Here is a 23,548-nt window from a genome sequence, read left to right as displayed (position 1 = left end):
GACATATCATGTAATCCTTAGTTTACCAAAGTGGCAGTAATTTTTAACTTAGTATTGGGAAAAAGAACAAAACAAAACTGTGTTTTTCTTTCAGGCCAGTCATAGCTTGGTCAAAGAGCAGGGAGGCCATTAACATACATGTCTGTATAAACACACAAGCTAGTTGTTCAGGAAGTGTTCCTACTGTTTTATGTTCCTAAGTGCTTCCTTGTGGAAAAAGTGTCATTAGATCTTGGAATTAGTCTGGATTATTCTGAAAGCAAGGACTGCAAAAAGCAAGCAAAGCAAAAGAATGAAAAGAAATTAACAATATAATTTTCTTTCTGAATTTCTGTCCCTGTTTTGTTACCAAATGAAACGCAAGTCCTCCAGTGCTCTGTAAGGCTGGAAATTCTGCTGCTGTCAGGTCTCTCACACCTTCTGCGAACTGTTCGTGCACCTCAAACTAATCAAGCACTTTGTCTCTGAATGAGCATAATCCATAAGGTCATGCCATCTAGAAGAGAGCCACCAACACATGCACTGGGGAATAAAAACATCACTGAAAGTGAGCTAAATCCGATGAATGGGTACACTCGTGCACTCATGACTTATTGTTTCCATAGTGACTATGGCTATGAGAGGCACAGCAACAACCAGTGTGTCCCAGCCTTCTGGTTCAGCCCATCTTCTCTGTCCAAGGATTGCAGTATTGGTCAAAGCTACTTGAACAGCACTGGGTAAGCGAACCTTTCCAACTCTCTGGTTTTGGTAGACAAGAGAACCTGGATGGTCTTTTCCTCTGCATCCCACCTGGCTCCTTTCCAGTCTTATTCATGAGGTAATGTTTGCAGCAGCAGCTGTATGGAACATTGCCTCATTCCTCAGAGACAGGGAGAAGCACATTAACATAAGTGACATGTAGATATTGTATTGCTATCAAGTGATGTATGATCTCTGGAGCCTGGACTTGGAGCTCCTCTTTGCTGCAAAATTAAAACACGAATCAAGAAGGTGTATCTGAGAGGCAGCTGAACATTTAAAAGGGCAGGTTCAAGGTGTTTCCCACTGTTTCTGATTGAGCCTCATTCTATCTTAAAGATCTTATTTATAGCAGCTTCTGGGGAGGCTCCAATGAGCAATTTTTAGCCTCATGAATTTTCCCCCGTCCTGCCATTTTCACTTTGTGTATACAGTGCCTTGAGATTTCACACAAGCTACATGTGCTGGTTTCTCTTGGTTTTACCCAGAACAGATGGCAAGTGTTGGTTTATTATGGTAGTATCATTTTGCAAATGCTATTCTGTTGTGTGGGGGATTCTCTGAAATGGTGGTTGTACTTGACGATGCAAAACTGCGATGTTCCTTCTCAGGCACTGCAGGTCCTGAAGATTTTTCAGGGCTGCTTCTGAATCATGGGTCCTGAATGCTCGTTTGTTATGACAGGGTCATTTGTGGCTGATAGTTGAAGGTGGCTGAAGAAAGTGGGGCTGCTGTGAGTTTGGATTCACTTTGCTTCAGAGATAATATCCCCCTTACCACCCCTCAGTTTAAGAGTTGCTATAAATGTGACATGTAATTACAGGAACCCTGGCCAACGTGATTGCTTGTAGCCTTCTTAACAGAGAGATAAGAATGCAACAGCTGGACTCTGGATCTTCTTAACCAACCCTGTACTTTAGTGTGAAATTACTAGAAAGGGTTAATTCCCTTCAACAACACTGGGAATAGCCATGTGTCTTGCAAGTTTGCTAATCGCTTCCAAGCAGAGCCAAGAGGAAAAAAAAATAAAATCCTTGAAACACTTTAAAATTGAACTGGACAAAGCCCTTGCCAGATTATTCCAAGTGCCTCCTAGCAGAGTAGAGGCAGACACAATGTAATAAAAAGCTGGGATGCAGGGGACAATCCTGCAGGCATAGCGAGTTGGGGGAATTCTTTGCCTTTCAACAGCACAGAGTAATTGACTTCCACAATGTCTGTCTGTTTTCTCACTGGTGCTGCTGAGAATCTCTGGAGAAGGTTGAATTGTGATTTGTTTGGCTTTCTCCAATTTAAAAAAGTATTAGATTTCTTTGATTCTTCCTTTCAGTGATGGAATCATGCAGGCAGTTAGCCTTTGAGAAAATGCATGCATTAATATGGGGAAATAAAACTTAACAAAGAAAATTTTCCACCCACTGCTTGAGCCCAATCTCCTTTTGTTACTGCTCCCCAGGTACCGAAGGATTGTGTCTAACAACTGCACAGATGGCTTGAGAGAGAAGTATATGGCCAAGGTGGAGAAATGCCCTGGAAAAGCACCTCGAGGACTGCACATCCTCACCGCTGATGGAAAGTTGGTCACAGAGCAGGGGCAGAATGCCACCTTCATCATCCTTATGGAAGAGGTGTGTTACCAAGCTCTGCAAGCCTTTCATAGTATCACAGGATTGGTATTATTTTCCCTTCACGTGTCAGGCTGCTGAGAAGAAAAAGAAAATCAGGCAGGTCACAAACAGTGAACATTCCTGATATTTGGAAGAATTCAAGAGAGGGTTGTACAAGAAATGTAGAAACAAGTCAAGTCAAGTCAAATGTGTATTTGGCTGGTTTTCCTGTCTATCAGTGAGAATGAAGATGATGCTCAAGAAAGATAGGAGATTTGATGAAAAATATATTTCTCCACTAGCTTCTTGTTGCTTCTGAGCTGCAGTTTAGGGAGTTTGTGAGGCGGAGGTGGAGTCTCTATGTTTAATAATTCTTGGTTTCTGAGTTGCAAACCTTTAGTTCTGTCTTAGGTGAAACACCACTGGGAAAGGTTAAGAACACTGGAGAACATTTTTGGTTTTATGGAGAGCAGAGAGGGAAGTTCAAACATTATTGCTTTGCAGTAGGAATTGAGCCTCCTCAACCCACTTCTGTGAGTTGAGGGTACGGCCTCTGTCTGGTTTATTTGTAATGTGGTAGGATTCCCTCTGTTAGTCTCAATTATCCCTTTGCTTGGTGAGCATAGATGGTTCTCTAAAGTTTGTGGACCAGTGAACAATTGGATAGGTAGGGCATTTAGTACGTTTTTGGGCTGGAAGGAGGGTTTTTCAAATAACCTTTTGCCTCTTCTGGTTTGTGATTTGATTTTTAGGGGTATATGTGTGCACTGCAAGAATTCCTGCTCTCTTTGCAGCTGCTACCTTCCCCTACTGGGAATTCCTGACTGCCCATGGAAGGTGTAATTGGAGGCTCAGGGTCAGATTGGACACTGATTTTCCCAGCATGGCTCATGGTACATCTGTTCTGTACTTAAGAGTCAACTCACAACCTTACTTCTGCCATCTTCGAGTATCTCAGGAGGGGCAGCCAGGAAGTGAGGTGGTGCTGAAGAACCAACAGTACATTTTGTCATCTACTCTGCCCCGTGTACTTTGTTTTGGGATAGTAGCTGGGTACAGCTGGTAGCCAGACAGGTCGTGGTCACGAACATAGCCCTGCCTCTGACAACAAGCAGCAGTAGATCATATTAGAAAATCATATTAGAAACAGTGCAAGTGTAGTGTTCCTACCCCTCCCAGTCCCAGGTGTAGCCTCCATCAGCTTAGACTTTCAAGAATACAAGCTGTTGTAAGTCTGAGCATACTGCAATAGGGAAGTTTTTTTCTTGTGATACCTTATTATTATTTTTTAAACACACACACTTCTATTAATTTAAAATCTTATGCAGTAACTAGACATTTCATTGGGACCACACTAATCTGACAGGGCTTCTTTACATACTTCCTCAGAGGTTCATGCCTGCTCTGCTTTTATACAAAGGGGATTTCTTGTCTACCTGGCTGATTCTTTTATATTCTGCAGACTTGACATGGTAAGACGATTTGTATAGACACTAGTGAGTGGGAGTTCAGAAAAGAACAGACATAATCTAAAAATTAGGAATCTAGTAGTAATTTATTAAGGAACTCAAGCGGAACTGCTGCGTACAAAGAATGATAAACAGATGGGGAATAAGGCAGCAGTCGAAGTAGCTGAAGAGTGGAGCCTTTACAAGGCTTCAGAGACTGAAGAGGCAGCTGAATAAATATGTGAGGGAGTTGTCTATCCTTTGTTAAAAAATAAGGATAGTTAGAGAAACATTTCATTGAAACGGGTTGCTTTTTTTTCTAAGAAGACTATTTTCAAGAACATGTATTTTTTGGGTGAACAGCTTATTCCACAGAGAGCTGTATGTTGAGTTTGTTTCTTAAAATAAAAGGTCATTTTAAGAGGCAAAAAAATCACACTGAGATTTTGGGCAAAATAGTATTCCAGTATGAACCTGAGACTGTTTGAAAGGACAGTCAGCAAAACAAATGAGTTATCATCAAATTACTCCTTAGCAGTTGGAAGAAACCATTCCTGAAGTCTTTATTAGTACATATCTTGCTGTCACAGATTAATTCCAGCCTCCCTCCAACTTTTCTGCTCAGTCTGTTTCTTAGTGGTTTGCATTGCACTCATGTCTGCACTTACCTTCTGAGCCACACAACAGTCTGACAAGCCCTCTTATGGTACGTGTCGCCTCCATCCAGCCTTTCTGCTCTTCTAGACTAATCCTGATCATCAACTTTGTGCTTAGCCATTGGTTTCTTTCTACCTCCTAGAAAGACACACACCCTCGATATACTGGTGTGAGTGGCTGACCTTTATGCTGTCCGATGGTAAATGAATGTTTTCTTACAGTTAGTGGAAAACTAAATTTCTCAGGATTTATAGATTAGCCTTTAGAGTATTACTCACAGTGGTAATTCAGAATATGTGCATGGTAATGACAATGGACAAAGGAAAGAGGAGTGACTGATTTTGCTGTTTTTAGAAGTATGGGGCTGGGCTGTGATTTGGACTATGTATATATGCAGAGGAACACGAGGAACTAAGAACCTTCTTTGTTTTTTCATTTAAAAAAAAAAAGAAATTTGAATTTGAGCACGAAGAATTAAGACTGCCAAGATGTTGTTGTATGTAGTTGTGTTCTTGACCAGATGTATATGTTTTTCCACCTGATCATTCCTGTATATCCCCAGCTCCCCTCTGAAGGATACGTAAATGCCCCTCAGGCCTAAATGGTTGTTTATGTGGCAGCTCCACTTACTGTGCTGTTCTGTTCCATTGTCTTCTGTTTATGTCGTCTCACAGCTTCCCTCTTTCAGTAATTATAAGGTGATGGCATAGCTTGATAACAGGGTTGTAATTGCAAGTGAGCTGAGAAAGCAAGCAGTGACTATTCAAAGAACAAGCCTGAGCAAGTATTAGAGCTCTGCACATCTATTAGTAGATTACTAAACTGTGTTTATAGAAAGAGATAGCCACATCCATACCATATTTTTATGCAAGCAATTTGAGAGCTTCATTAGAGGAGCCGCAGCTTTTGATTCAGCATCAATGAGGTTGTGGGTCTGTGAATGCGGTGGGAAGAAAAGTTCACTCCCAAGCCTCTTCTCTGCCAGCAGTTGCTTTGTTTCTGATCCCTGGCACTCTGCACTGAGTTCCTTTACCTTTGCCTTATCTGGATTATTTGTGGTTTTATGACCAAAATATATCACATAGGTGTACAGGCAGGAAAACTTTTCCAAGCTAGTCTTGATGGGGAGATGACTTTGAAAGGCTGTTACATGGCAATACACTTTTCCACCCATTCCACTACCTTTTTCCTGCTTGTATGCAGAGCTCCAGTCTTTGTGACAGCCTTTAGCTTTTGGTAGTTTATGGGGCTGAAAGCAATAAAATGCACCTCTTCAATATATATGGAAAGCAATGATTTTTATCCATTTGAAATGCTTCCAACCACTTCTATTTTAATTTATATTCATAAACGTCTGACATCATATATGGGGCTAACACACTTCTTTTAGTATTTTATATACTGGATACAGAGGTATAGAAGGGAGAAAGGAAGGATTGGTGTGATGGGCTAGATTTTCATTGAAGACCAAACTATGATAATTGGCTGGAAAGATCATCTGCTACTGCTTAGCCACAAAAAAATCTGTTCCTGTTTCTCCACTTCAAACCTTCCCCTTTCAAATCAGACTGGAGTCAGACTGGAGAAGCAAGGACAAAATAGAAAAGAGAATTGTAAGGCAGGAGAGGGGAGCTGCAACGATAGGTGCAAGAGTGGCATCCCAAGGTCACCAGTGATGAATCCATCCCAGATCAAATTTTTATCTTCTGTTCAGTGCCTTCCGTATGAGATGAGCTTGTGGTCTTAGAACATTCTCTTGAGAAGTAGTTTTGAAGGGCTTAACAAGCTATGGGAGTCTTTCTATCAAATAACTGAATATCTCAAGAGTGTAATTTTGTCCCTGCTAGAGAATTCTGTTGAGTGATGACAAAAAAAAAAAAAAAAAAAGCACCTCTCTATGAAAAGGATATTATTGGCAATATTATAGATAGGTTTTACTGTCAATTCCACTCTATTCATCTATGTTTTCTTTTTGGTTTCTAATGTATTTTTAATGTCCTAGTAGGACAGAGGTGAAAATGGTGCCCCAATAAATTCAATAGCAAAACTCCCCTGGCTCCTGTGAAATGGGAATGGTGGAGCAAGAAAGGAGAGAAATCTAACATCTGTAACCAAATACTCATATTTCAAAATCTACATAATAAACCTGATTATATGGGTGTGTATTTGGAGACTCTAAGTGTACACTCAAGGGAAATTCATCCCTGAAAATAGCCTTTCTGTGCCCTCATTTGTTAATGCAAGCACAGCCTATGGGGAAGATAAAGTTTGTGGGGCATGCTGCAGTCCTGATTACCTACACATACTGCAGTGTAGTCTGGCTTATTGTCTGTGCTCTCAGGGATTCCATCCAAAGGACAAGATCAGGTGCACTTTCAGGACCAGGACCAGTAGCAGAACGCACCATCCTGGCTGTGACAGTACCGCCATTGCCACTTACACAGGCCAGTGGATGTAGAGCCCTGCAGGGTTTGAGCTGGCTGTGAAGAGATGGGAAGTACATAAGAACTGGCTGCAAGTTCCATGGTTGCCTCCCCTGCTTAGATCAGTATGTACTGGAACTGACATTAGCTTTGATCCTGACCTTGCACACTTACAGCAAATGCAGCAAATGGTGTTTATTATGAGATGGCCATGAAATATTGTTCCATTTCCTTTTTTTTTTTTTTTTTTTTTTTTTTAAGAACAAAAGAAAACCAAACCACACACACACAAAAATACATCTAAGAGCAGGGATTTTTGCCCCTCCCCCCCCACCTCCCCCTTTTTTTTTCCTCTGGAATCTCACTCTCATCAATATTGCTGAAGATTGTTTTTACTTTGGGGCTGGGAACATCTCTAAAAGGTTATGGTATCTTCACTCATAGTGAATGCAGTGGAGCCTTTCTCATGATAGGAAATTACTTGGGCCAATACAGTTTATATATATATATATGCACACACAGAAAGCTGCAGAGATTTAATCTGGGGTGTAATTTTATTTCAGTTTAGTGAAATCACTGCAGTGGGCTTTCACTCTGTTTAAATTAGCCTTGTTTTGTGTTACTTTTAGTCAGCTGGGAACAAGTACATAATAAGGCTCCTAGAAACTGAAATAACAGACACTTCTATAGTTCAACTACAGTGGTTTAAAGCATGATTTAAATTAAAACAGTGCAGCTGCTGCTTCTAGACAATACCTACAATGCTGGAATCTCTTGTCTGTTGTTCTCCCCTTCATTTAATAGCTGTCATTGACAGTAATCATAGAAGGGATTTTCTCATCATCTATTTCATTCTCCTGTGTATCACGGGGCCCTATCTCTGTGTTGACTGACATTAGACAAAAGCTGTCAGTGCTCCATGTGGGACTCAACCTGTATAAATTCAGCCATCCAGAAGTTACGTGTCTAGCTGAAATTAGTTATCTAGACTTTTTATCATCAGGGTACAGAGAAGGATATTTGCAGAAGATAATCCATATCACCTGTCTCAGTTATCTTAGGACAGGATGTCTTGGTGTCTTGTTGTCTCTCTCTTCCATTGACTATTCACGATGCCTGAAAAACTAGCTTAGGCTAGACTTACAGTATCTCAGTAACCAGGTTTTGTTTCTTTGGAATATCTTGGAGAGCCACCTCAACTATTGCTCTGTCTCCAGAATGTCCCCGAGGCTCCCACGTACACCTGGGAATTTCTCTCCAGTCAACATCTGGACTCCTATCAGTGTAGTGCCTCACATCTTTTTGCTTGTGTGGAGATGCTTGTTGGATGCCACCCATTCAGCAAAGGGTTGTGCAAAGCACTAGCCGCTTCAGCAATACATAACCCCCAACCATGCACTGTACCAGATGAATCAAATATAGCCCTCTTGATATATGCACCTTTGGCACTCTACCCTCTTAAAATTTCTAAACCCAAGATGAGGGAATAGCACCTCTTTACAGGTGCAAATGCTCATCTATTCTAAGTACCGCTAGTATATAATTAGCTTGATTTGAGTCAGGCCCCTTTTGAGACCGACAGAATGAAGCTAAACTTTTTTGGTAAAGTTAAGAATTCGCATCCATGTTAATGAAATAGAGGTGAGCAGTGGGATAGAGGGAACTCTTATCAGCCCAGTTTCCTAATCCAGCCTTTTCTGTTGCAGGGTGATCTCCAGAGGACAAACATTCAACTTGATTTTGGAGATGGCATTGCAGTATCCTATGCAAATTTCAGCCCTGTTGAGGATGGCATCCGGCATGTGTATAAGAGCGCTGGAATCTTTCAGGTGACAGCCTATGCAGAAAACAGCCTGGGCTCTGATACTGCTGTCCTCTTCCTGCATGTGGTCTGTAAGTAATTCCTCCTGCTCGATTCCTTGGGCGAAATCCTGACCTCACTGAAAATCCCCCCAAATTCATTGGCATCTAGGAATACATGAAAATCCCAGGTATATATGCAACTCGCACTCTTCCAAAGGCTTGGACTTTCAGATACTCTTCTACCTTGCTAAGTAAATTTTATTGAACGAAGAGAAAGGGAAGCATCTTTTAACAAAAGTATATTTTCAGTACTCGTAGCTGAAAAGCTTGAAAATGGTTCTGAAAGGGTTAAAGGCCAAACAGCAAATGAAACAAAGTCCAAATGTGTGTTTTCAGTGTGCTTCTGATATCAAGAGGTTTAGATTAATCTACGAAATTCTGATACAGGATTTGGGAATTTTCAGTGTTGATTAAATAAGACAAAAATCATTATCCTCAACATACTTCCTGTGATATTAATATACTGAGGACTAATATGCTACTTTTCATGTTTGATGTGTTTGACATGCACTCCTGACTTTCCCCTCCTATTTTGTAGATCAGTGCAATCTCTCTCCACTTGGCACGTGAGCAGACTCGTAGAGCCCCTCGCTGGCTTTATCAAAGCCTGAGGAAGGTGTGGAACCAAGGATGAGACCAGAAATATCCCGGTTCTTTGTCCTGCTCTCAGAGTACTAGGTCTCCTGGGCAGAGAGCTTCATCTGCATTCAGATGTACCTCTTCAGCTGTGCCCCTAACAGCGTTTTCAGCCATGTCCACCTCTCCCCTTTGCGTGTCAGAATGGCTTCTGTGCTGTCTGCCTTTTTTGCTTTTGCTTTTCCACTGAAAGGAAGAAAGTCAGACATTTCCAAAATGCAAGAACTATTTTCTTCTTCTAAATTTCAAGCTCCCTATGTGAAGGAATAAATGTTCCTTGAAGATTTTATTATGCTCATAATTCCCTCAAAGTCAATCATGGCTGCATTTTACAACCTGTTATTAGAGTATTAACTGTTTTTTTCTTCACCTTGGTCCATTAACTGACAAAAGTGATGGTTACCTGGTAATAACAATGAATTTTGTATGGATTATCTGATTTTCTCCCAGGAACTGCTGTACCATGTAGAGGATTTCAGAGCAAAATGCAAAGAGGGGCCATTGCCTTGGCCTTTTTGTGCTGTTCTGCTCTCTTTTTCTTCAGCATCTCAGATCTCTCCTTTGACTTCTGTAGCCTTCTTTGATGGCCAGATTATCATTATCTCTAGAGAAAAGTTTTCCGTGCATTTACATTCACAGTAACAGTGAGGACAAGACAATACTAGACTTTAGTACTAGACTTTAAATATATTTGAATATTCTAGTCAATATAGGAGGTTTGCTGTTGAAGTTCAAATGTCCAGACAAATTGCCCACTATGTAAGTCACCCTTATTATAACATGTCTGGTTCTAGAACCCTGTACTGAAAAAAAGTAGAAAGAAGATCCTGGACTTCAAGCAATAGTACTTTTTTCTCCTTCAACTCATCCCCTCATCTAAAAGAATTGAAGATTTTAGTGTTTTTCATCTTAGCATGCACTGTTAGAAAATATTTGGGGAAACCTGCTGTTCTTGGGAATCCTGAGTACTTGCTACAGACAAATTTCAGGGATGACTCTGATCCCTTTTGAAAGGAAGAACAAAAAAACAAGTTTTAGAAAGCCAAAACCAAGAATAGGGGCCTGTTGTGCTAGGGGCTGTATCTTCTGGTGGTAAAAGAACAGCTCTTGCTTTCCAAAATTCTTGTGATCCATGTAGGTGAAATGATTAATGCCCCTATTTCATATTTGAAGATCTGAAAGGTAACATAAGAAGGTTGTCTCAGTTAAAATCAGCAAATTTCCTGCTTCCCCAAATTAATGTTTTATCAAAAAAAAAAAAATCTCCCTTCTTTCTTATTTCATCCTTTTCTTCTCACAGTGATAGTCTATCAGTTTTCCATGTTTTAAAAAGGTACCAACCACAAGGGCTCAGTAACGCTGTGTAATGTGCACCCGGTTATCAGCTAGAAGTCAGCACAAGCAAAACCCAAAAATTTGACAAGGAGGAAAAAATGGAGATAGTAGGAAAAGCTTTAAGCAAACAAACAAAAAAAACTTTTTTTTTTTTTTCTCCAGTTTTTTAGGGAGTGTCCTGGGGGGAGACAAACTTTCTTCTTAATCTGGATTTCGTGCAGTGGACTCATTCTGAACATTTGGTTCTATTAGACGCAATTTTGCATTTATGCTTTTAAGCCTTTTGGAAACAAGTTCTTCAGAAACTGTGTTAAATACTTTGATATGCCAATGCATACATCTTTCAAGTAGTTCCTGCATTTCTACTAGTGGTAATTAACTTCCCAAAGACTTTCCAAGGTCAGACCAAAGTCAAAATAATACTAAAGTTTTCCATTCTTGCCCCAAATCATTAATCTTTCTTTTGGACACCTTCTACAGAGAAACTGTCAGGACATGTTTAATCAAGTCATAAATACCTCATATGTAAACAAATTTAAGCCATCTTGGCTAAAATGATTTGCTCACTAATCTTAGTAGCTCAGTGGATATGTTTTCAAGAAAACACCTTCTTTCCGTTGTGTCCTGTCCCTCAAGACTACGATAGCAGCCTGCCCTATCCAGTGCAAAGACAGTTGAGTGGTCACCCTCAGCCTGCATTTTAAAACATCTGTCTTTTAAAAACAGTGCTGACCCTGTCTGAAATTAGCACTGTGAAAAATGTGCATCTCTGGCTCTCATAGAATTAAGAGCTGGAAAAAAAAAGTGTGATTTTTGTTTATTAATATGGTATCTTTTTCTGTTGCTCATTGCTGAAATTCTCTTGTATAATCTATAATAGTCTCACTGCAACAGTGCTTTGTTTTGCTTTGATTTATTTAAAGGAAAGATCCTTGCTGTTCACAACTGAGCAGAGAGGATTTAACTCAAAGCCTCTAATAATGAACTGTTTCTTCCTGTAGGTCCGGTGGAGCACGTCCATCTGAATGTCCCTTTTGTTGCCATCAGGAATAAGGATGTCAACATTACTGCAGTAGTTTGGCCCAGTAAAGCAGGCACACTTACCTATTTCTGGTGGTTTGGTAACAACACCAAGGTATGGTTGCCTTTTGGCTCACTTTTACTTCCCCAGCTTGTTGTGCCAGAGAGTGAACTCTCTCAACCCTAATGAAAACTTCTTGCCTTTGCTTATTTTTTGTATTTTTTTTTTTCCTTCCTAAAAAAGGTTGTCATTATCTGAACTTAAACCTTTCTGAATTTGTTTCCTCCTGTCTCATGTTGTTCTTAGAAGTCATTACTTTTTTTTACATGTGGTTATTATCAGCCCTACTGAGCTTTGAAGAACACTGTTATTACTAGAATTCACTTGCAACTTAACTGAATTATATACTACTATGTATGGGATAATACTGGCTTTCAACACTGTTTAAAAACTGATGGTGTTCAAATAACCATGGGTGTTTCCATTATGTGCCATTATGCAGTATATAGTGCTGGATTACAACACAATACTTTAAAGCTGCTGGTGTTCAAATAACCTTTATTAAACTGGACAACTGTATCTAGAATTTTAAGCTAGACCCTCAAGGATCTGTTTGTAACTGTCCATGACTATTGTTCACAGCCTGGATATATATTAGTGACAGAGGTGAGACTTGCTTTGTAGTGAACTTTCAGGGTATCGGCAAAAATTTGTTATAAAGTGCTTTTTTAAAATCAATAATTAAAGTAAGTGGAACTGCAAGTTGTGGTCATGCTTTCAAATAGAGAGAGCAGAATTGCTTATTAGCTACAGCTTTTGATGCAGGCTTTAGGAATGAGACAGATGACACAAGTACTGTCTTCCATTATTACAGTTCTGAAATGTACAGCCAATAATTTGCGATACAGTATCTGCTTTTATTTACAAAAGGCAGCTTAAGTCACGTCACTGTCTATATTATTAAATTGCAATTGAAGGTGGGCACTGAGGTGGGATCACAGTAGAAAAAAATGGGGATTTTACATGAAATAGGGAACTTGGGATAAAAAAAATAGCAGACAAGTATTTGATTTTCTCTTTGACAAAGCTGCTTGTTTTTTAATCTCTTAACCTGACTACCAATAGTAGCAGGATACAAAAAAAAAAAAAAAAAAAAAAAGAAAACAGTGAATGCTGTGCGTACTGGGATTTTACATCAAGTTAGGAAGCACACTGGAGAACTCACCTGTTTTTATGGAAGCATAACTGAGGCACCAGAAAACCTCAGGAACAAAAACTAGTTACTACAGCTTGGCAAGTTGCTGTGCCTTTGCTGAGCGGTGGCAACCACCCATGTACATACATTTAGTTCATGATAAATATAGGGTAACTCCACATAGCTCATACTGCACTGAGAGGGAGAGGGGGGAATGCAAAATCACCTTTCATTTCAGTTATTTTATGCTCAGTGCTCATGCATGGACAGACATTATGGTATATCTGAGACAGTTTAGGCACCACTAACTTGATTATCTCCTTAAGCTTTTGAGTGCGTCTGGGTGCCAGAGTTTTCCTGCAACAACTTTTCTCTTTAATGTAAAGTTAATTGTGAATAGGGCCTTAAAAAAGATTTTTTGAAATAGAAAGATGTCTAGAAAAGGTAGAGCAAGCCAATGCTGTGTGCTGAAGATTTCAATTAATCTCTCATGGTGCTTGGAGCTATGTTGTAAATATGATTTGTTCCCTGTATTATCACCTTGCTCGAATTTCAGCCCCATCGGCAATAGAGTATAGGCAGTTGAACCTGATAATACCTTGGAGCGATTGGAAATTTTTCCTAATTATGTTGGTGTATGGATTAGTAAAGATGGTGCCACTTAACCTGTGGCCAAAGCGAAAATCAGAGCACCTTTCATTCTTCGCAGTGTTCTCTCCAGCTACCTCGTGAAGTGTACTTCAGCTGTGCCCCCTAGCATCGGACAAATGAATGGCAGAGGATATAGATACAACAGCAGACACTTTTTTTTTTTTTTAATTTTTTTAAAGACAACAATCTGCATCACATCAAAATTCCTTCTGGGATGTTTAATATACACCTTGAGTCCCTCTCTGTGCTCACTCGTGGGCAAACTGCGTGGCTCTTAGGATAGGTCAAAGCTGAGAAAACTGATTTGTTTATGAATTATGGTGTGCGATGTGTAGTACTGTGCGTAGTGACTGTCTGGCGTTGTTAGGTGATATACTCTGGTTCCATACTGAGGAATAGCAGCTCCTGTGCCTGTTCAGCCTGTAGGCATCCCAGGCAGAACCAGATGTGTCCTGTGTCACTGTGCAGTGTCACTAAGGTACTCTGTGCTGCTGCACAGGCGAATGTTGTCTTACGCTCAAATGCCCAGGCTGAGGCTCTTGTGCTGCCCCACCCTGCCAGAATCACTGTTCTGAATTTCTGCAGTGCTAATTTTTGCTGTATACCCAAAGGCCAATTTGCCTGGATTAACACAGGTCCAGTTTAATAAATGCGTCCAGCTGTCTAATAGGTTTGAGCAAATGAACCTTGAACTACTTGATTTAATTTAGAGTTAGTTTCCAGGTCTTGGTGCTTGAATTAAAATTAAGGAGTTGGCTGAATGTTAAAATTCCATGATGGAGGTGAAATCAGCCATGATAACGGAATGTCCAGCATGCACACATACAAAAAAGAGAAATAGTAATTTTAAAGACCAGATTGGTTCCTCTTATCTGCCTTTGCACAGAATCACAACCTGCAACCTCCAGGAATATTGCTAATATCGCTGCAGTTTAATATAGGTCTATTCTGCTTGTCCAGGATGTGCACGTATTAGATATATGTGTTAGTATATGTTAGCTATGACTCCAGGGCTACCCCAAGTTGGCATCCTTGCTCACTTGGTCTTTGTCTCCTGTGATCATTTTTTTTTACTTTTTTCTAATGCTTTTTCAGCTAATGGCCAAAGAATGATGCCATTCTGCAGGGGAGAAATCTGTTTGCCAGCCTGGGCTATGCCAGTGGAAACTATGATTTGCCTATGAAAATGACATGTATGGCCACTGCTGTGACATGCAGGCAAATTAACAGTTTGAGGGGATGAAGTGTGAGAGCTAGATGGCTTAGTTTACTTATATATTTATTTTTCTCTGGAAACAAACTGGCAGTTTGGTGAAGAGGCAATAGCAATGGTACAATGATTTTATCTGTGCTCTTAGACCTCTAAGTGCTTTTGCAATGGAGACCACTATCACTATTTCCATTTTAATGGTTTAATCCAGTCCAAGAGATGTGTCTATAGACCAGCTGTCAGCTCAAAGGCACTATTAGGGCTAGACCTTTGGTTTTCAATGCACAAATCTCTTTCCCTGAACATGGTGCACTTTTCCTGTCTAGATGTGTATCAGCGTAAGGGTTTTCTGTGCTAAGAGAAGAACTGTAGTGCTGTCAAGGACATTTCTGTTTGAGAAGGTGCAGATAAAGTCAGCTTTCTCTGCCATGGCTCTGAACTAGCTAAATACAGGTCAACTTTGCTCTGGAAGCCATCCAGCTACATTCAGACAGCAGCCTCTGTAGGTGTTATGGCATGTTTTAAGCCTTGTTAACATGGCTTGCCAGCTTATAGTTGGAGCTAGCTTACACCTTACAGGCTTGAAACATGGACAGGTCGATATTTGGTATCATTGTTGTCCTGAGCAGTGCTGCTCTGAGGTAGATGCATGGATTTGCGCTCATAAGAGAGGGGGCTGATCCTGCGTCTGAACAATATGGATTGTCTGAAAAAGTTTATAGTCAAATGCTGATCTGAATTGGACCCTGTATTTTGCACAGCTGATAAAGCAACCGTGCTGAGTTTGCATGCTCGCATGTGTACAACACTGCATTCTGCAGCGTTAATTCTGCCGTTGCTGACTGTGCCCTACTGAGGTATTCACAGTATAATGGGTTGCAATTCAGTGGAAGAATTTTTCAGGAGGCATTTATTGAAGTGAGAGAAAGCTTTGCCTGTGGGATGGTCTCACTGGGTGATGGTTGGGTCACGTGCTTTTAGGCCTTGGCAGGACACGCAAGCTCTGAGCATGGTTTGTGTGTCAGCCAGGGGAGGATGGATACTGTGGCCTGGTGAATTATTCAGGTGTCTGTTGTGTCTGAGTTAATTGAATGCTGATTTTTATATTGCTATCTGTGTTTACCTCTTGCAGCCCCTCATCACCTTGGAAAGCAGCATCTCCTACGTCTTCGCTGTGGAGGGGATGAACACAGTCACTGTGCAGGTTGCTGCGGGCAACACCCTCATCCAAGACACCAAGGAGATCGCAGTGCACGGTACCCTCATCCTTTTACAACCAGATCTCAGGGAACATCTAGAGTTGAAGAAAAGGCAGTCGTTGCTGAACCAAAATGAACTCTGAGCTCCCTAGTGCCTGGAGGGCCCTCTGAAGTCAAACATTTGTTAACTGGAAACAAAGTAGATCAGATTTGTCCTGATCACTAAATACAGAAGTGAACTCGAATGGGGCAGATAGCTAAATCTGTAAACTCAGCACTGTAGTAAAGTGTCTGGCGTCATCCCACTGCCTTCTTGACTGGGAACTCACAAAATAAAATCCACTTAGGGGTGTAGCCAGAGTGCCTTCCCTCTGCTTCCTAGCTGTGGAAAGAAGCAGGCATGGTGCAACATTAAGGCAGCCTGAATACAGCCAATATTTCTCTTTATACAGTGACTGTATAAAGAGAAGGGTCTGGAAGACATGGGGTAGAAATGTCTCTGTGGCTGGTATCTCTGTCCATCTTCCATACCACAGCTGGATATTTGTGTTTACTGGACTTCCTTGTGGGTAATGTTTGTGCCATATCTGTACATCACAGGCTCCCCAAAGCACTCTTTAACAGACCACAGAGCTGTCCTAGTTCGGGGTTCAATAAAGCCTGAGTGGAAGGGCGCTCTCAGCAGTTCTGGACAGGACTTTGAGATTTCTCCAGAGAATAATTTCTTCCTGGGCTTGTCTTCGTTTTCCTTATCCAGTTTCTGGCATCCAGCGTTTCAGGGCAAGCTTTTCTTTGGACAGCAAGTTTTATTGAGAAGCCTGCACTTCAAATAACTGAGGTTGCACTGTGTGGTTGAACTGTGTGTGTCTTGTTTCTGTAATTAAAGATAGATAAATGTGCCACTGGTGACTGGAATGCTGTATGTTCACATTTAACAACCAGCTAAATAGATATTTATTGATTGTCTGGCTGTGAAATGCAGTGGGTTTTAATAATTTGTTGATACGATGCAGTAATACCCAAGCTCACTATTAACAAATGTAAGTAACCCTCTACTTGATCATTTTGGGCATTGCAAGATGCAGTGTTTAGGTCTGGGAAACTTGCAGCTTTCCACTAGCTTCTGGAATAAACCTTAATCAGGCGCATTTGAGATGGGTCCCGTGGGTGATCTTGATCTTTGTATTTGTGATGTAAAGGTCCCAGTAGGTCCCATAGAGGGTTTTTAAACATCTTGTAAAAAATTTTGCTTTTCTCTGTAAAAGATCCAAAGTTTGGGACTTTACCACAGAGATATTAATCTAGTTGGAACATCCAAATAGTTCCATGTGGCAGCATGCTGCAGACTAAGCTGGTTTAAAGGACAAGTCTGTCCAGACCTCAGATCTGGTGATCAGTTCAAGTCTGAATACAGAAAGAAGGACAACTTTGGTAAACACCTGCTCTGGTTAATTTGGATTACCAATCCTAATCAGTGTCCTCTGTTAAATTGTTATGGCTCTGGGCAGGACTATGGCTTTGTGATGTTAGCAGTGGAGGAGATTTATTCAGGGTCTTCTCAAATTGTGGCTAACAGCACAGAATTTAGTCAAAAAGTAAATTGGCTGTGGTACTGAGGATTTTGACTTTTGAACCCTCCATTCAAAGCATATAAAATGTCAGGGTCTGGGTTTAGCCTTTGGAACATGAGAGAGTTTACCTGCTCTTTTATGCTTGTTTTATTTAAAAATATTGCAGCATCTAAAAAGAAAGAATGGAACTTGCAAAAGATGCAAGCCAAATGCTGTGCTGACACACTCCTGCTGTTCTGTGGATTTCCTCATTTATACTCTTGTTGGTTTAGCTTGATCTAAAACTGGTACCTTAAAAATGATCAATGGTACTTATTTGAAGTGTTGCAGGTCAGGTGATTCAAGGTGAGACACAGCACACCTCTAGAAACAGAAAGAAGAGTCTTCTACTCGGATAACTTATATCTGAGTGTGATTCCCATCCTGAATCTGTCTCTCCCACTGGCCCAAATCCATTGTGCATTATTTGTCATAAGTATTCTAGGCTTGGACTCTAGTGACACCAGAGGGGAGAGATGGAAATGGAGAAAATTTGATATTGGTCTGTATTTGAAGTCTAGGAAGTTTTTCTTCCTCCCTGCAATCAGTCAATTAGGAAGTAATTTCAAAGTGTTTCATGAATAGCCACTGCTTGATTAGCCTGTCATTAGCACCACTGGGCTCTGATTTGTTGGGGTATTAACCACTCATGGCTTCCCTCCAGGAGAGCAAACAGATAATGCTTGCTTTTGAAAACATATTACTTACTGTAAGTGTTTTCTCTGCAGACCACAGTGCATGTAATTGCGCAGACCTTCCAAATTTCAGGCAGATGCCATCTTGTTTATTGGTCAACTAACTTCCTTGTAAATGGAATCTGATGAAGTTAAGCGGCAAAATTGCTAGGCCTGGAGCCTTTGTGAAGAGAAAGCATCTTCTCACCTCCCTCATTCTTGCTTCCATTTCTTCTGGGAAAAGCCACAAGTTGTCATTAGGGCAAAACGTCCTTTGTAAGAACATTATTTCATTGCAAGTTTTCTGTCCTGCTTAGTGTTAGCTAGCCCTTTTTCTTCCTTCATCCTTTAATCTCTCTTTTGTTTTAAGCTACTTTAATCATGGTCTTTCAGTTTACTTCCACACCCTTGGCTGTACCCTGTGCACTGCTTGTTTAATTTTCTCATCAATACTGTTCTTCTATTCCAGAATATTTCCAGTCTCAACTCCTGTCATTTTCTCCTAACTTGGACTACCACAACCCTGACATTCCTGAATGGAGACAAGACATTGGCAAAGTCATCAGAAGAGCTCTAGCACAGGTGAGCTCCTGTTTCCTCTTCTTCTGCTCAAACATTGCCTAGGCTGTTAAAGCATGCAGACTTTTTCAACATGCTAGCTTAGAAGAGTGGGAAGAACAGCAGTAATGAAGTTATCATTTTAAATTGACTGCTGCTTAATATTCTGAATATTTTTATAGAGGCAAACTATTCTGGGAATTCTGTGAAAATATTGTAATTACTTTTATTAATGTTTCTGTGGCATTTTTCAGCTTTTAATATCCCTAAGGACTTTGCAAATTCCTGATTGTAATAGCATCACTATTACTCTTATTTGCCAAATTGATATTACAGAGTCCCTTGTTTTCTGTTCCAAGCATTTGGGTAGTGTTCCTGTGTCCTGCTGAACAGCTGATCCACTCTGTCCCAGAAGACAGATATTGTAGTAATGTTAGATGCACGAGAAAGATATTTTTACTTATTCTGGATATTCAGTCTTCTAATGGAACTAAGTGTAGCAAGTGGTGAATCTTATGAAGCTCTACTCCCTTTCCAACTGGGGCAGAAAATGAAGATTCAGAGGGAAAATAAACTTACCTTTTAAAATACAGGACAAAGAGAAGCTTCTGGTGTGTAAGATACTGAATCTTCCTTTGGGATTAATTAGAATATGTAAACTAGCACTCAGATTCTTGCAGGAAAGGGGACAGAATAATCTATGATATTAAATAGCTAGGGAATTTGGTTTTGTGTGAAATCAAGAGACGGATTTAAGCAAGGTTTTGTGTTTTTTACTTTCTGCCAAAAAAATATCTTGTGGTATTATTTTTTTTTCTTCAGCTACAGCTGTTCTTAGAAATGAAGGCTGATTATTTTTACGAGGAAAGTGCATTCCTGCTCAGCTTTTCTCATCCACAGCCCACTCAAAATTCACAGTTTGTGAGAGTTTCCTTGATTGTTTTCCCATCCTGAGAAAACACTTAGTTCATCTGTTTAAACTGGTCTTCCCTTTCACTGTATTCAGAGTCAAGTTTGTAGAAAAAATAAATTATGTTGTAACAATGAATGATTACAGACAACATCAGAAAGCATATAGAAATGCTTGTCTGTATATCCTTTTGGGAGAGGTTGCGGCCTGCAGTCTATGCTTATAGGACAGATCACGAGGAATAGAGGCTGCCCTGTCAATACATTTCAGTTCAGGAACGAGGCCAAGGAGCTTGAGTTGGAGTAGGACCAGGTGGCTTATTGGGTTAGCCTCATATAGCAGAGAGTTTCTGAAGGAGGAGAAGCTTCCTGCTGTGCTGAGGATGCACAACTTGGTTTTGGGAAGTACAACCAGAGGGCAGTAACTTTATTGGTCATGATAAAGACAGCAGTGAGAGTCAGGCATGGAGCCTGAATCTTGGTTCAGCAAGCTGAGCAGCTTCCTTCTGATCAGCTCTATCATTAAAAAAAAAAAAAAGTTCCCAATGGAGACATGAAGAAATATATTGCACATGGCATGTGTGGATCCCCATAACCTGATATTAGAAAGTGTTTGTAGGTAATTTTCTTCATATGTTGCCATTAGTTGCACACTTACTAGTGGTTGATCTGAGTTAGGCTCTCTGAATTTGACTTTGGGTCATTCTTTTGTAGTGAGGACTTAATGGAAAATTCAGACCTGGAGACACCCTAAGTTTGGACTTCGAACTCTGGGTTGAGCTCTTTGAGCCCAGGGATGTTGTCAACCCTACATTTACTTCTAGAAATGAAATAGTGTACCATTAGCAGAACTTCTAGTTCAAGGCACACTAAATGGGCAAAGCAGTTCGTGAGGGCCACAACATCTATGGCAGAACTGTCAATTTGACAGGAGCACGGTTTCCCATAGTGGATGGAAAAATCGGTAACATAAGAGCAGCTAGAGACTTCCTTTTTACTTTTTTTTAGGTGACTGGTATCCCTGATGAACAGATCTTGGTAGCTGTATTTCCTGGGCTGCCTACTTCTGCTGAACTCTTCATACTGCCCCATAAAAATACAACAGAGATGAGGAAAAGCAGTGAGGCCGATCTAGAGCAGGTAAGGAAAGAAGGATTCACAGACCATTCACTCCCATCATACCATTTGCAGATGGCTCCCTCAACCTTTGCAGCATTAGAAATGACTTGCAATCACTGTGATGGAACTGGATGCATCTGGGACTGTGGCAGTATATTTATGTCATTAAAGAGAATGACTTTTACAGGGAAAATTGGCTTTCCAAGCACCTCACTGAGATATGTCACAGTCTACCAGCAGTGGTTCTTCCTAGATCAGAGGTGTGTCCTCATTACAGAAGCTGTGGCCAAAGGAACCTTGAATGCGTACTCCCTGGAGGAATGCTAATAGACAGAGGCCAAAGCAGCACAATAATATACTGAGGTTTACTGAAAATAAATCAAGCTCTTCGGCTTGTATATCACTGGAACAAGACCTCTTTATTCTGCAGCAGCGAATGGCGTGTGCAAACTATATTTGGAAGTTACAATATCCATCCATTTAGATAAATAGGTAATTACAGTGATGAATAGCTACAGTGATATGTAGGCAAGGGAAGAGCTAGGAACAACAGCACTAGTCTGCTGAAGCTTTTTATCCTAGAATTACCAAGTGATTAAATCAGGTCTGTGAAGGCAAAGGAGTGAAGTACTGCTGGAAAAATTGCTTGGCTATAGCTTATGTTCTTGTATGCACCATTTCTACTTTGTGGAAGCTGTGTGTGAGCCCATCTCAAAGCACCTGCAGGAGTAACTCTTCTGTGATCAAACAATGAATAATTCAAAGGATTCATGAATTCTATGGAAGCTGTGGTCACCCACTGAGCAAAGTCAGCCCCTTTAGAGTAGTACATTTGTCTTAGAAAGCTAGCAAAGCTTCACTCTTAAATTCACGTTGTTAAGTGTGCAGAAGAGATGCATGGCAGAGGGAAAGTTCAAAAGGCTATTTGGAGGGATTTTCTTGGAATCATTTCTGTCCTGTTCAGTAGGACCTACCCATATTAGAATTCTCCATGAACACGTGGTTGTAAAAATGTTTCATATATCAGTATTATGCAGACGTCTCAGATTGGGTTTCTGACTTAGTTAACCATGAACTGAAGCTCTAGTGCTCTAACTTTATTTAAAAGCATACTCACTTGTACTTTGGAACCAATTGATAGCACCTGCTTGAGGAGCTCTGCTCTGGCCATCAGAACTATTCTGTAGAGACCATGCATTAACAAGCTCAGGCTCCAGTATATGTTAAGTATAGGCTGCAAGGCAACAAAATAATACATCATAGGTAGGTTGCTGAGCCATGAGTAACCTCCACTCCAATGCCCCTCATCTAAATGAAGGAGAAATATGACAAGTTTGACGTTAATCTTCAAAACTGGATTTGTAGCATCCCCAACAACCTATTTAAACAGGATCTAAATGACTAGGGTTGTTCTGAATGTGAGTGAGTTAAGAGATTTTACTAGGCTGGACCACCCATCTCAGTTCCATCATTCACTAATGAAAAGCCTATATCTCAGTGATTTCCAGGTGCATTAGCTCAAATTCACATGACATTTTGGAGGGTGAAAAGATCCTTATTTCTCTTCCACTCCCCATTCTTTTCCCTGCCCCATATTTCTAGGAGAAGTATAATAACACTCCGAGTCTCGAAAATGTCTGTCCTGTAGGGAGATTTGCATTCAGTAACATTCAGTTCTGTCTGAAGCACACGTACAAGTTTCTCTTCACTTCTTCAGTCTTCTCACTTTCCTTTCACATCCCTGCTTTCTTCCACCTCTTCCCGAAGCCAATAAGATGTTAGTCACCATTCATAGACTACATCCTTTCCTGAACATTCTCCAGAGCCTGCTCTCTTGCATATTGTAACTACTTGTATCTCTTATTTCCTCAGGTTGTTGAAATCCTTTTTAATGCTCTCAACCAAAACCTGGTCCAGTTTGAACTGAAGCCTGGTGTTGAAGTCATTGTGTATGTCACTCAGTTAACATTAGGTGAGTGAGGAGTAAAAGGCATAGCTATGGATCTTTTGAGGATTCATATAGCTCCAGAAGGATGATTCTACATCAGAGCACACACAATTTGGTATATGCTAGTGGAATATTTAGGATTAATCGTCTCGAGACAATGTCTGTGGCAAAAGGAGGAAGTGTTGAAAACAGAATTCAGCTGTGACATCTTCATGCACCTGTTTGTACAAGTATTACAAGTTCCGTTTAGGAATTTCTTACAGATTAATTAACTAGTACAGTGATATTTTTCAGGTGTTTTAGAACATCAGGTGAATGATCTTCTATTAAATTCTTACTGGGCACCTGTAGAATTAATTGGGAGTATTCTTACTAACCTTCATGGATATTGGATCAAATAGTTATTGCAGAGAAGGATTGTTAATGTCACGGTGAACCAAGAAGATTTATGTGGGCACCATACTCATGAAAAGATCTAGGCCTGAATATTGACTTCTACAAATTAGAGCTTCTTTAAAGTTCAGTGTTACACATCTCAATTTTCACATACTAATGAATAATTACTTAAAGTTTCATCACTGCCTTTGCTTTAGACCACCCTAGTGTGAAGCTCTCAGCTGCAGCTGAGAATTTTGGCCAGCCTAGACTGAAGCTCTCAGTTATTGCTGAGACAGTGAGGGCTACAAGAAAAAAAGAATGAAAGAACAAAAAAGGAACCAAATATTTATGCAAAATGAGAAATGT

At 40.4% G+C, this 23,548-nt stretch overlaps 1 protein-coding gene across 4 annotated transcripts in view; it reads left to right on the top strand.

Annotated features, from left to right (window-relative positions):
- The window catches only part of SORCS3 (sortilin related VPS10 domain containing receptor 3), a 307,083-nt gene that overhangs the window by 273,656 nt on the left and 9,879 nt on the right, over nucleotides 1-23,548 (top strand). For all 4 annotated transcript variants that reach the window (XM_013174527.3, XM_067000505.1, XM_067000506.1 and 1 more), the window contains exons 17-24: nucleotides 606-719; nucleotides 2,198-2,369; nucleotides 8,583-8,769; nucleotides 11,712-11,845; nucleotides 15,920-16,043; nucleotides 18,740-18,852; nucleotides 20,746-20,877; nucleotides 22,729-22,828. In XM_013174527.3, coding sequence (XP_013029981.2) covers nucleotides 606-719; nucleotides 2,198-2,369; nucleotides 8,583-8,769; nucleotides 11,712-11,845; nucleotides 15,920-16,043; nucleotides 18,740-18,852; nucleotides 20,746-20,877; nucleotides 22,729-22,828 — 1,076 coding nt within the window. The remainder of the gene's footprint in view (nucleotides 1-605; nucleotides 720-2,197; nucleotides 2,370-8,582; nucleotides 8,770-11,711; nucleotides 11,846-15,919; nucleotides 16,044-18,739; nucleotides 18,853-20,745; nucleotides 20,878-22,728; nucleotides 22,829-23,548) is intronic.

This window comes from Anser cygnoides, chromosome 7 (genome assembly GCF_040182565.1).
Source record: "Anser cygnoides isolate HZ-2024a breed goose chromosome 7, Taihu_goose_T2T_genome, whole genome shotgun sequence".
Lineage (NCBI taxonomy): Eukaryota > Metazoa > Chordata > Aves > Anseriformes > Anatidae > Anser > Anser cygnoides.
The sequence above is the reverse complement of the archived record's forward strand: the minus strand, read 5'-3'. Positions and strand labels throughout refer to the sequence as shown.